General features: G+C 39.7%; 1 protein-coding gene across 1 annotated transcript in view; it reads right to left on the bottom strand.

Annotated features, from left to right (window-relative positions):
• Window positions 1–7,162: 7,162 nt before the first annotated feature.
• Window positions 7,163–14,333, bottom strand: part of STAT4 (signal transducer and activator of transcription 4) — a 147,074-nt gene continuing 139,903 nt past the window's right edge. The window contains exons 21-23 of the mRNA XM_049773207.1: window positions 9,174–9,240; window positions 8,696–8,804; window positions 7,163–7,189 (exon numbers count right to left, since the gene is read on the bottom strand). Coding sequence (XP_049629164.1) covers window positions 7,163–7,189; window positions 8,696–8,804; window positions 9,174–9,240 — 203 coding nt within the window. The remainder of the gene's footprint in view (window positions 7,190–8,695; window positions 8,805–9,173; window positions 9,241–14,333) is intronic.

Genomic DNA, 14,333 nt, shown 5'->3' with positions numbered 1-14,333 from the left:
GGATACTTAGTTCATTTTTAGCAATCAGTCTCATATGAGGGAAACAAAGGATCTTTCTGCAGAATTCTAGACCCAAATTCCTCAGTGCTGTGGTCCCGTAGCCCTGCCACATTGAGTCTGTCCCTTAGAACCTCTACCAGCTCTAAGGAGCACTTTCACCACCACTGCCCCATGCTGGCTCAGAGCTCCTCTTCACAGTCTTAGTTTATTTCAAAAGAAGAGCTATGGAACGGACTTAAAAAAGAAAAAAGAGGGCCCGGAGAGATAGCACAGCGGTGTTTGCCTTGCAAGCAGCCGATCCAGGACCTATCGTGGTTGGTTCGAATCCCAGTGTCCCATATGATTCCCGGTGCCTGCCATGAGCTATTTCTGAGCAGACAGCCAGGAGTAACCCCTGAGCACCGCTGGGTGTGGCCCCCCCCCAAAAGAGAGAGAGAGAGAGAGAGAGAGAGAGAGAGAGAGAGAGAGAGAGAGAGAGAGAGAGAGAGAGAGAGAGAGAGAGAAAAGAAAAACAAAAAAGCCAAAGGAATGTGCTTAAAGACCCTCCCTTTCCTCTGAGCTTCTATATTGAGAAGCTTTTTGAAGAAAAGTTTAAGCAATACATGTTCAGAATGACATGTAATCAGTGCAAATCCTGTTGTTAATTTGCTCAGGGATCTCTCTCAATTTAGGGGAGCGCTGTGCCTGGACCCGGGGGATGGGTCTCTTGCAAGTCAAATACCCTACAAGCTGTACTCTCAGTAGGCTACGTTTTTGGGGAGGTGAAGTGGAGAGGGGGATGGGGACATCATACCCAGCGATGCTCAGGGGTTAGTTACTCCAGGCTCTGCATTCAGGAACTATTCCTACTCGAGATGCTCAAAAACATAGGGGATGCTGAGGATTGAACCTAGATCCAAAGGTTCAAGGCAAGCGACCCCAACTCGCTGCACAACAGCTTCAGACCCCCCTATTAAAAACAAACCTGTGCTAGAACATCAAATTAAGCTTTCAACGATGATTTTGTTACATTGAAAACTACCCAAGTATATCTGATAAATGAAAGCCTAGGTTGGAAGGCAACATTATCCTCTACAAAATATATATTTATATATAAATATAATATAATATAATATATAAACACATTATATAAATACAATATAATATGTTTATAACATATATAAATACTATATATGTTTATAATATATAAATATTATATAAATCTAAGATATAAATATATTTATATATATAAATGGAAACAGAAGAGGAGAGGAAGAAAAAGTGGAAAAGGAGACTCATGCTCCTGAGTTTTATTCTTTTTTTATTGCTTCTTTATGCAATATTCCCCCCCCCCCCCCCCCGGGTTTCACAATGCCTCTAAGGAGCACTCTGGCATTTGCCCTCGGAATGCAAGTCCCGAGTCTGGGCCCGCTAGACTTGGCGCGCAGACGCAGGGAGGTTTTGACTCGTTTCCAAACTTGCACGTCGAGCGGCGGGAGGGACGCGCGCGGCTCGGAAGAGCCGCCCCACGTGCTTTCGGGGAAACGGCCTGAGACCGAGAAGCCGCGGGGTTGAGAGGAACCGAGAAGCGAAAGTCAGCGGCGCGCGGCAGTGCGCACGCGCGCGCGCTGGGGCTTTCCCACGGCCCGCCGCCCGCCGGGCCCTCCCGGGGCTGAGCCAGTCGCAGCATCTCGGCGCCTTTCCCGCCACGCAGCTGAGCCTGGGAGGGGAGGAGAGCAGGGGCGCCCGTTAACTTTGGAGGAGGGACAGAAGCAGCGCTTCCTAAGTGCACTAGATGCTGGAAATCTTCATCCCTACAGCCCCACCACTTCGCCTGCAAAGCCCCCCCCCCCCTTCTTTTGCACTCACTGAGGTGCACTTTTGTCTTTCAAGCTGACCCCACTCACCTGGGAATCTTCAGCTGCCCTTTTGCTAGATCAGCGAACGGGATTTTATTCCCCCTCCCATCCCCAACCCAGGTGCCTTTCAGCCCTCCATGTTGGAGGAGATCTTTTTAAAAAGACATCCGCCTGCCGGGAAGGATGCAGAAGGAAGGAGGAGGATTGTCCCTGGAGCCTGATTCAAAGTCTGGAGGGGCCAGCAAAGAGTTTGAATGCTGAGACCCATTCTTCTCGGGCTCCACTCAACTACTTCACAAGTTCTATCTCCTGAGTATGACTTAGGGACCAACCTAGGATCCCAGGCATGGGAGGAGGATCCATCTTTTGGGACCACACTCTCTGCCATTTGGTTTGAGCTCAGTCCCCATGACTGCACAACATGCTCTCTGGTGCACAAAAATTACTCAGTGCAAGAGAATCTTTGCTAACAGGGTTTAATGCAAAGTGAAAATACACAGCCCTTATCCAAAATGTATTCAGAACTTCAAGGTCACACCAAACATGGTTTCATTCTGCTAGGATGAACCCTGTAGCTGGCTGTAAACTCACATATTACCTAGTTGGGGCAGGGAAGATTCTGGCTATAGAAACAACAGGGCATGGTATACTGGAATCAGGAAAATTTAGATAACAATAAAGAAACAAATATCAGGCTCAAGTATAAAATTTGCCATGACAAAAACAAAACAAAAAAAAACAAAAACAAAAACAAGGAAAAGTAGGGGTGGAGTTGGAGTAGGGTGGGAGATGGACCAGAGGTGAATGGGATGAAGTAATACATTTTGCTGATTGGAGTAATGCTTTTTTGTTTGTTTGTTTTGTTTTGTTTTTTTAGTCACATCCGACTGTGCTCAGGGGCTACTGCTGGCTCTATGCTCAGAAATCGCTCCTGGCAGGCTCGGGGAACCATATGGGATGCCGGTATTTGAACCACCATCCTTCTTCATGTAAGGCAAACGTCCTACCTCCATGTTATCTTTCCGGCACCTGGAGTAATGCTTTTTGTGCATGCTGGACAGGCGTGAGATTTCTGGCACAGCATAGTCTCCTGAGCACCGTCTGGAGTAACCCAAAAATCCAAATAAGGACACATCTCCACAGGCATTCTATAAGACCCAGAGCCCTTCCTTTATCCTGCTGAAGGTTCTTGAACCTTTTCTTTTGCACACTGGCCCACGGACCAGTAGTTATAACCAAGGCAGGACACCCATGGTTTTCATCTTGCCTACAGCTGCAGAGAGCATTGGTCCATGGACCGGTGGTTGAAGGCCACTACTACGGAGGCCTACATGAACTGGTTTTGTCTCCTTCGATTCCAGAAGACATGAACTAGCCTTGCTGCCTTCTGACTTCACTCAGCTCCTCCCTCTGGGTCTCGCTTGTTCACACTGTCGGTGCTTTTGCTGGCTTACACCTACCTGTATTTGCTGGAATGCTATTAAGAGTCCAGTATAAATGAATTCTTATGTTGGTCTCACCTCAAATAACTTGAAACCTTTTGAAACTTCAAAATTCCTTCCATTTCCTTTTCAATGTTTATTTTTCCATATCACTTAAGTCTGGCCTTTCACACTATTCTTTTTTTGAGTGCTTTTTCTCTTTGCAGCAGGAGCATATCCTGTCTCATACTTGGTTCCAAAAAAGTGGATATATATATATATATATATATATGTCTAGAGTCAAAAACGTGTTAGATTTACCATAGAATCCTGTACTGCCCTGGAGAATAATGGAGAAAATAAGACAAGCCAAATACCTTTCTGTGTTTTCTACTCTCATGGGAAGCCCTAGGGCCTAGTTGAAAAAGGCGACACCTAATGTGGAGTCTCAAAAATATTAACTTACAAGGAGATCAGAAATTCAACCTCAGTTGAATACATTGACCAAAACTGGGATCAGTTAATTCAGCTTCAGATCACAGCACTGACTGAGCTTAGCTAGAATTGAGGAAGAAAATAAAAATAAGTATGACAGTAATTTAATTAATGATAAAAGTGTTAGGGTTTTTTTTAACCTTTGATTTTTTGGGGGCGGCACACCCAAGTTATACTCAGGGTTTACTTTTCTCAGGAATCAATCCTAGTGGGGCCTTTATAGGTCATATGGGGTTCTAGGGATTAAACCTGGGCTGGTTGTATCCAAAGCAAGCACCTTACTCACTGTACTATACAATCACTTTCTCTCTTTCTCCCTTTCTCCATTTCTTCCTATCTACTTTTCTTCCTTTTCTCCCCCACCCATTCCCAGTAGCCCTTGGGAATTACCCTTCTGTGCTCTGGTCCCCATGCAGAGCTGAGGACCTTTCTGCACTGCAGACATTTGAGTTTTCTCTACAGATCTCCCAACTTCTCTTCTTTAATGAATCTGAATGAAAGATATTTTCTCCACACCTTCTTCCAGCCTGTCCTCTATCTCTACCCTACATGTTCTCTAAGGTTTGTCAGAGAGCTAAGAAAATGTCAATCATTTCTGAGGACTTCAGCAGGGGCAGGAGTAATAAAGACCATGAACCTAATGAAGCAAGATAAAAGGAATTTTTTTCAGGGACATAGATTCATTTGTGGGTGGTAGTTATGTCTGGAAATTAGGCACACATGAGAAACTCAAATTAAAGGAATATTAGGGCTGCTAATAAACATATTTGAATAATATTTTATATTTAGATGTCAAGGGAGAGGTGAAAGAGAGGAAGTTTCATACTACTTGTGCAAAAGTGTGTGTAATAGGCTTGAAGTATAAGATTGTTCCATAATTTTAGAGTTTAGTAATCCGATTGAGTCTTTACCATAGTGTAAAGGAAAGAAAAGTATTGGTCTTTTATGTGTTCAAATGCTAAATCATTAGCAAATATAAGGGCTATCCTGTGTAAATTCTAGAGTCAACAATGAATAAAGCTTTCTTAGTTCTTCAACATGCTGAGCTTGCTTAAAGCAAACAAATGAAGAAATAAATGAATAAAATGAAATGCCATATGCCTTGACAACAAAGGTGATAAACACTGTACTGAGAAGTCTAGAAAGGAGGTGCTATGTGACCTGAGCCAGATAGGTATGGGGTATATATGTGTCTGTTTTTGTGTGTGTGATGACTCTCAAATGTGTGAAAGGTACATGGATATCATCAATTTGAGGACAGATAAATAGTGTTGAAGAGACTGCTAAAAAAGGACATAAGAGCAAAGACAGGACAACAAAGAAACTGAAAGCAGTTCAGGATTCTCGATTGCACACATTTTGGAGGATAATAAACCATTTCTGGGCAAAAACTGATGAGAAGGAGGTCTAAGTTCAAGACTAAGATTCAGTTAAACAACGTGGCAATTAAAAATCATGGTATTCATCCAGAGCTGGAATTCTTAGCTTATTGTATAAGCATTGCAGATCCCTGTAGTAGGCTGAGACACATATGAGCTTTTTCAAAGAATAAAGATTTTAGTTGAATAAAATAATAATAGTAGGAAATGATAACTCTGGACAAGAACTGGGTGTTAAAGAGAAGGTAAAGTGATAGGTATGACACGCTTTCAGTGACCATATTGCACACTAGTAACTAAAAGGGAAAAAAGGAAAAGTATGTCGTGTTTGAGAGAGACATATATATATATATGTATGTATATATATATATATATATATATATATATATATATATAGAGAGAGAGAGAGAGAGAGAGAGAGAGAAAGAAAGAAATGTTTGCCATAGAGGCAAGGGAAGGAGGGAAAGAGGATATTAGTGGTGGGAAAAGTGTACTGGTGAAGGGATGGGTGTTGGACATTTTATGACTAAAACTCAATCATGAACAACTTGGTAATTCTTTTGCAGTGATTTAATTAAATTTTTATTTTAAAGATAGCTAAAATTTAAAAGGAAATAAAATAACATTGATACAGATATCACAATATTAAAAACTATGTTACATACTAATATAAGTACTTTATTAATGGCATTGAATAATATCACAGAATAGGTTCAATGATTGCAACTTCCAAATTTTGCTTGGATCAGGTGCAGAGCTTGCTTTTCTGAGATTCATCTAGATTCATTATATTGCCTCCTGAATTTGTCTGGAGAATAGGAAACTGGTGCAAGAAGTTGGAGAAAAGTCCATCGGAGGGCCAGACATCTCTAGCTCTGTAGTTAGGATTCACCTTGGAAATCAACCTTGAGATTTGGCTAAAGCTGGTCATGATAGATACATGCATAGGTTGACTTCCTACTTGGATCAGCTTCCCCCCTAATAAGCCCCCCTAAGAGACAGAGCTTTTCAGGTGCCAGGCACTGTCCTCATTAGGCCTCTAGTCCTGATATGGGTAAGGCAAGGATCAAAGTAAACGTGCAGTGCAGAGCTCATAAACATGCATTAACACCTGTAAATCTTTCCCCTAGAGAAATCTGAAAGAGTAGAGTGTTTCCATTTTTAAATTATCCCTAGAGCCATGTAATTAGAGATGTTTAGAGCTGGAAAGAATCATAATGGCTTACTTGGTTCAACTTTTTCTAGAGATAAGAAAGGCACTATTCTGAGCTTATACCACTCACCTCAGCCTACCTAGAGTTGACATTCTTTTCCCTATCTTCATTTCATGAGACTTGTTGCCAAGCATCTGCTTTCACTGCAATTGGTCAATGTTAGGACCAGATAGAATTCTGGATCCCTGACACTAGTAGAACTATGTTTGGGGATATGATACCAGCAACTAGGAAGCCCTAATTGGAGCCAAGTTGACATGACAATCAACAGACTTCATAATCCTCCCCTCTTGCTAAGTCTTCCTGTAGATTGCTGCTGCTATGTAGTATGTCATCATTATTTCAATCTTGAATCTATGGTGAAGACTCTTATCTGACAAAATTCAGGGCATTGTCTGATTTAATATTTCTCTCATGTATTCCTGTTGGATTTTGAGTAAAGTAGGTATGTCTGACTTATTCTATAATTTTAACATTTAAGCCTTCTAAAACCAAATTTGTAATTAACACCTGAGAAATCAAGTCAGAATAAAAAACAGTCTTTTGTTATATTAATTAGATATTAAAATATCTCATATTCCAAGTTCACCTGAAGACTTTTTTTTTTACAATACAATCCTAAATTCTAATTTTAGAATTACAGTACTTCAGGAGAGGGTTGCTATGCCAGAGATTCGGGAGCTTTAGGCTTCAACTATTTTCTGGAAATGAGTATAAACAAAACTAGAGAAATAAGATGTGAATGCTAGCAAAGACCACACTTTTAATTTATTTGCTTGCTGCTTTTTTGTTTTCAGTGTCAAGAGTTTATCTTGTTATTCATCAGAATATGGAGACTTCATCTAAAATTAAAAAATGAGAATGAACTTTGAGTAAACTATTTTAAAAGTAAGTCACAATTTCTTATATATACATTATCTTGTTAGTAAATACTCCACAATCTTTCTACCAATTAATCACTAAGCACTTACAAAAGGAATTGGAGTTAACCACTCTAGGTCCAAAAGAATCTTTTAAGTAGTTATAAGGTCTATTTATTCTACTTATCCATGAAATGAGGAACTGAGTGCAAAACGTAGGGAAAGTTATTAAACTTAAGGACAATTAACATCGGCATAAGCTTTCAACGATGATCATACATTTTCCTTTTCTGAAAATTTTCAAGATAAGGACTAAAAACTACTTTCTTTCAATTCTTTCAATTTAAATCTCTAGGGATTCAGAGTACCTTCTATTATTCTTATGTGTTTGCTCATTTTTATTTTAAACTCTTTTTTTTTTTATTTCAGTGTTACATTCTGTTGTGCTCTGGGCTTACTTACTCCTGGATCTGTACTTAGAGATCACTTTTGGAGGAGTTCCAGGGACCAAATATTTTTATTATTATTATTATTATTATTATTATTATTATTATTATTATTTTGTTTTGTTTTGTTTTGTTTTTTGGGCCACACCTGGAGGTGCTCAGGGGTGACTCCTGGCTGTCTGCTCAGAAATAGCTCCTGGCAGGCACGGGGGACCATATGGGACACCAGGATTCGAACCAACCACCTTTGGTCCTGGATCGGCTGCTTGCAAGGCAAACGCCACTGTGCTATCTCTCCGGGCCCAAGAGACCAAATATTTTCAAGGGAAAGAACCTGGGTTGGAAGCATGCAAAGAATATTCCTTCCCACCATACTTTCTCTCTGGGCCCCTCTTTAATAATTTACGATAGATTGCATCCAAAATAATTTTGCGTTTAAGAATATAACTTGTTGCACTGGTGGTGGGAATGCCCCTCATTCATTATCACTATGTGCCTTAAATATTACTGTGAAAGATTTGTAATTCACTTTGACCATAATAAAAATTAAAAAAAGATTATAGATTGTTATAATAAAAATTAATTAAAATTTTGGAGTCAGTGCTCCAAAATGTATCATGCTATTGCTGGTTATTATAATGCTATTATCTTGAAGAGATTTCTGAAAAAGTAATAATAAAGAAAACCTGGAAAAGAAAGATTAAACTAGGCTTCTAAGTATTAACTAATATGTACTGCTTGCTAAAGCAGTGTGAAGTGGTGGCTTAATGGTGGAAGTAGCACAAAAAGTCATTGATAAATGGAACAAACTTAAAGCAAACTTAAAAAAATTTAAGGAAGTCAGTGTCTGCTTTCAGTACCTATGTTCTATGTACACATTAGCTACATATAGGGCTGGCCAGACACCCACTTTGTTGAATTGGTTCTAAGAAATGTCTATTTTTCACTGCCCAAGCAGAACTTTGGTTCCTTTGATTCACACACCACCTTTGCTTTGTTTGAAACACCCTTGATACCGCATGAAAAAAGACAGAGGACATACTGCATTTTCAATCGTGGTGGGACTCAGGTTTTCTCTCAGCACTGCATACACACTTGGAGACATAGGCAAGAGATCACATGGAGAATGTGGCTCAGTTGAATCACTTCGGCTTGAAAAGAGATAAGGTAAACAATGAAATATATCGAAAGATAATTGCTTGTGGGGACATATTGTGTCAGAAGCTCATTCTAGGGCTTCATCTATTTGTGAGTTTGAAAATTCTAGACCCTCATCAACTATCAGAACATTCATTCAGCTTATTATGGAATATGTGGCATTTAAAGGGCAAACTGATCTTTCCAGGTAGCCACAATCCTAAAGAATAAGTCTTATGTATGAAAGGAAACCGGACATTGAGCATTAAAATGCTTTCTATTCCGTTGCATGCATTTTGGTCTACCTTTAATTGTTATAGGAACAAATCATTAAACTGCTTTTAAAAATGCTGTATTATTTGCATGCGACTAAAATTACTCACATTGTTGAGATGGGGATAAAGACGGAAGGAACATAACCTTTATCTCCCCTTTCTGTTGGTCTTGAAACTAGAAAAGAAAGCACAATGTCAGGGAGAAATGTTATTACTGCTACTGATGAGATTAAAAAGATATGTCTAGAAAAGTAATGCCAAAAAGAAGAAATAATTTAAATGTTCAGTGACTCATAAAATTTTTAGTTGAATAAATGAATTAAAATAAATTTTCTTCTTGCTTAATGAAAATAAGCATAAAATGGTCAAGAGGAGAGAACAAATCCCTTGGCAGGCCTAATCTGGCTTTACATATTAAAAGATCTAAAATGCCTTAGAAAAGTTGGGAACTGATCATATTATCTATTTTCTATGATCAATTTAAATTTTTATAAGGACTTGTTCCTGTATTAGGGGATTTATTATAACTCAATTCTTTTTTATTAAAACTGATTGAATACGATTCTGAAGCTACCTAGCGAGCGAGTGAGTGAGTAAAAAATGGCTGACTGTGGGGATTGCCAGGTGGAGTGCTGATTGCTCTACCTGCGGAGTCTCTGCCCTGCTGAGCTTCTTCTGAGGAAACAGAGGACCTGAAGGGAGCCCTGTCCTGTGCTTCTCTGTCTTTTCTGAATCCTGGAAGCTCTCCTTAGAGCCCTGGGAGGCGAACTCCCAAAAAACTGTATTCTGAAGCTACCTGGCAAGCGAGTGAGTAAGAAATGGCTGACTTTACAAGCCCAGAAAGGGGAAGCAGCTGAACACTGCTGGAACTCAGATGCCAGCACCCCTATCTGCCTGTCTTCTGTGCTATGCTCCATTTTCGGCCTGATTTCATCCTGTGTGTGGCTCATCTGCGAATGGCTCACCTTCCCTGGAGCCTTCCCTGGGTGGAGCCAGAGGAGCACGGCTGCTCTTCTTCACTTCCTGGCCGTGTACATCATTTAGCCAATGAATACAACCACAACACGTAGAAAAACCCACAATACAAGTGTGACAATGGGGAAACAACGCAGGCTAGCGCCAGACATAGAGAATGACGATGGCAACTCTGATGACTTGAACATGACCAACCAACTAGTCAGTCTCTCAGATAAGGAGTTTAGAGTTGCAATATGGAAGATGTTCAAAGAACTCAAAGAAAGTACAGAAGAGAACACTAATAAGAATCAAGAGAATATGAAGATAGAAATCAGAAAACTCCAAACTGAAATTTCAGGTCAAATAACAGGTCTGAAAAACTCAGTAGATGAATTGAAGAAAAACATGGTTGAGCTTTCCCACGGGTTAACAGCAGCTGAGGATAGAATTATTAGTACACTGGAAGATGAGATGAATAACAATTCCATACAGCAGAAGAAATTGAAAAAAGGCCTTAAAGCAAATGATCAAACAATGAAAAAAATTACTCAAAGAATGGGAACAGATGAAAATAGAAGTCTATGATAAGTTCAACAGAAATGACTTAAGAATCACTGGAGTCCCAGAAACCCAGGAAGAAAATCTTCAGGAAGAATCAACAGTCAAGAACATCATTAAAGAGAACTACCAGAGCTAATGAATACATGCGATCAAATCCTGCATGCCCAAAGAGTACCAACTAAAAGAGACCCCAGAAGAAACACCTCAAGACACACCCTAGTCACAGTGATGAATCCCACAGATAGAGACAGAATTCTGAAAGCAGCAAGATCGAAAAGAGAAATTACATTCAAGGGAATATCCTTGAGATTTACTGCAGACCTGTCACCGGAAACACTCAAGGCCAGAAGGCAGTGGTGGGACATAGTGACAAAACTCAATGAAATAAATGCTGCGCCTAGAATACTGCACCCAGCAAAACTCACTTTCAGGTTTGAAGAATCAATACATGGTTTCACAGACAAACAACAGCTCAGAAACTTTACAGACTCAAAACCATTCTTAAAAGAAAAACTGAATGGCCTACTTTAAGACAAGACTGACCAACAGACACATCAAACTTCGATATAAAGATGCACTAACTCCCAGGACAATTCTTTCTTTCAATGTCAATAGACTAAATGCACCAGTTAAAAGACACAGAGTGGCTAAATGGATCAAAAACTCAATCCAACCTTCTGCTGCCTACAAGAAACGCACCTGAATAGTCAGAACAAACATAGATTCAAAATAAAAGGCTGGAGGAAAATCATCCAAGCAAACAACACCCATAAAAAAGTTGGAGTGGCCATACTAATATCAGATGATGCAAACTTTATACTTAGGAAAGTTGTAAGGGACAAAGATGGACATTTTGTATTAATCAAGGGATATGTACAGCAGGAAGAAATCACTCTCCTAAACATATATGCACCAAATGAGGGGCCAGCAAAATATTTAATAAAATTGTTGACAAATCTGAAAAATAATATCAATAACAACACAATAATTGTGGGAGACCTCAACACGGCATTGTAAACACTTGACAGATCAACCAGACTGAAACCCAACTAGACCTGAAAAGAGAAATGAAAGAAAGAGGCCTAGTAGATATATACAGGACACTCCACACCCAGAAGCCTGGATACACATTCTTCTCTAACATATGCTAGCACATAAAACATACCTTCATAATATCAAGAGGATAGAAATTTTGCAGGCTACCTTCGCTGACCACAAGGCCCTGAAATTATATGTGAACTACAAAGGGACACAGAAGAAAAACTTTAATACCTGGAAGTTAAACAACCTAATACTGAATAACCAGTGTGTCCAAGATGAAATCAAAGAGGAACTCAAAACATTCCTGGAAACTAATGACAATGGAGACACAAACTATCAGAACCTATGGGACACAGCAAAAGTGGTACTGAGATGAAAATTTATAGCTTTGCGGGCCCGGAGAGATAGCACAGCGGCGTTTGCCTTGCAAGCAGCTGATCCAGGACCAAAGGTGGTTGGTTCGAATCCCGGTGTCCCATATGGTCCCCCGTGCCTGCCAGGAGCTATTTCTGAGCAGACAGCCAGGAGTAACCCCTGAGCAACGCCGGGTGTGGCCCAAAAACCAAAAAAAAAAAATTTATAGCTTTGCAAGCACACATCAGGAAAGAAGATGGGGCATACCTGAATAGCTTAATGATGCAGCTCATAGAATTAGAAAGTACTCAACAAAAGGACCCAAAAATAGGGAGACAGAAGGAAATAACAAAGCTGAGAGCAGAAATCAATGAAGTGGAAACCCGAAAACAATCCAAAAGATCAACAAAAGCAGAAGTTGGTTCTTTGAAAAAATAAACAAGATTGATAGGCCACTGGTAAAACTAACAGAGAGAGAGAGAGAGAGAGAGAGACAGAGAGACAGAGAGACAGAGAGTGAGAGAGAGAGAGAGAGAGAGAGAGAGAGAGAGAGAGAGACTTGATAACTCGTATTAGGAATGAAAAAGGAGAGATCACTACTGATATGGTAGAGATCCAAAGGGTAATCAGAAAATACTTTGAGAAACTCTATGCCACTAAAAATGAAAACCTGGAAGAAATGGATAAATTTTTGGACTCATAATTTTCAATGGTTGAATGAAGAGGATGTAGCATATCTAAACACACCCATCATTATTGAGGAAATTAAGACAGTAATTAAATGTCTGCCCAAAAACAAAAGTCCAGGCCTAGATGGACTTACTAATGAATTCTTTCAAACCTTTCAAGAGGAACTTCTACCAATCCTGGCAAGACTCATGAAATTGAAAAAACAGGAACACTTCCAAATAGCTTTTATGAAGCCAACATCACCTTGATACCTAAACGAGACAGAGATGCTACCAAAAAAGAAAATTACAGACCAATATCGCCGATGAATACAGATGCAAAGATCCTCAACAAAATCCTGGCAAATAGGATTCAATGCCTCATTAAGAAGATCATCCACTACGATCAAGTAGGTTTCATCCCAGGAATGCAAGGCTGGTTTAACATCCATAAATTTATCAACATTATACACAACATCAACAACAAGAAAAATAGAAATCACATGATCATATTAATAGACGCAGAGAAAGCATTTGATAAGGTCCAATACCCATTTTTTTTTTTTTTTGGTTTTTAGGCCACATCCGGCGTTGCTCAGGGGTTACTCCTGGCTGTCTGCTCAGAAATAACTCCTGGCAGGCACTGGGGACCATATGGGACACTGAGATTCGAACCAACCACCTTTGGTCCTGGATTGGCTGCTTGCAAGGCAAACACCACTGTGCTATCTCTCCGGGCCTCCAATACCCATTCTTGATCAAAACTCTCAGCAAGATGGGAATGGAAGGAACCTTTCTCAACATAGTTAAGGCCATCTATCACAAGCCAGAGGCAAATATTGTCCTCAATGGAGAAAAACTGAAAGCCTTTCCTCTAAATTCTGGCACAAGACAAGGCTGTCCTCTCTCACCTCTCCTATTCAACATAGTACTAGAAGTACTTGCTATAGTGATTAGGCAAGAAAAAAGATATCAAGGGAATCCATGTAGGAAAGGAAGAAGTCAAGCTCTCACTGTTTGCAGATGACATGATACTCTACCTAGAAAACCCTAAAGTCTCTACGAAAAAGCTTCTAGAAACAATAAATTCGTATAGCAAGGTGGCTGGCTACAAAATTAACACACAAAAATCAATGGCCTTTCTAGACACGAATAGTAATAAGGAAGAAATGGACATTAAGAAAAGAACCCCATTCACAATAGTGCCACAAAAACTCAAATATCTTGGAATCAACTTGACTAAAAATGTGAAGGACCTATACAAAGAAAACTATAAAACTCTGCTCCAAGAAATAAGAGAGGACACGTGGAAATGGAAGCACATACCCTGCTCATGGATTAGCAGGATTAACATCATTAAAATGGCAATACTCCCCAAAGCATTGTACAGATTTAATGCAATCCCTCTAAAGATACCCATGACATTCTTCAAAAAAGTGGATCAGGCACTTTTGAAATTCATTTGGAACAATAAACACCCTCGAATAGCTAAAGCAATCATTGGGAAAAAGAATATGGGAGGAATTACTTTCCCCAACTTTAAACTGTACTACAAAGCAATAGTTATCAAAACAGCATGGTATTGGAATAAAGACATGCCCTCAGATCAGTGGAATAGGCTTGAATACTCAGAGAATGTTCCCCAGACATACAATCACCTAATTTTTGATAAAGAAGCAAGAAATCC

Source organism: Suncus etruscus, chromosome 5 (assembly GCF_024139225.1).
Source record: "Suncus etruscus isolate mSunEtr1 chromosome 5, mSunEtr1.pri.cur, whole genome shotgun sequence".
NCBI lineage: Eukaryota > Metazoa > Chordata > Mammalia > Eulipotyphla > Soricidae > Suncus > Suncus etruscus.
Note: the sequence above shows the minus strand (reverse complement) of the source record. Positions and strands in the feature narration are given on the sequence as shown.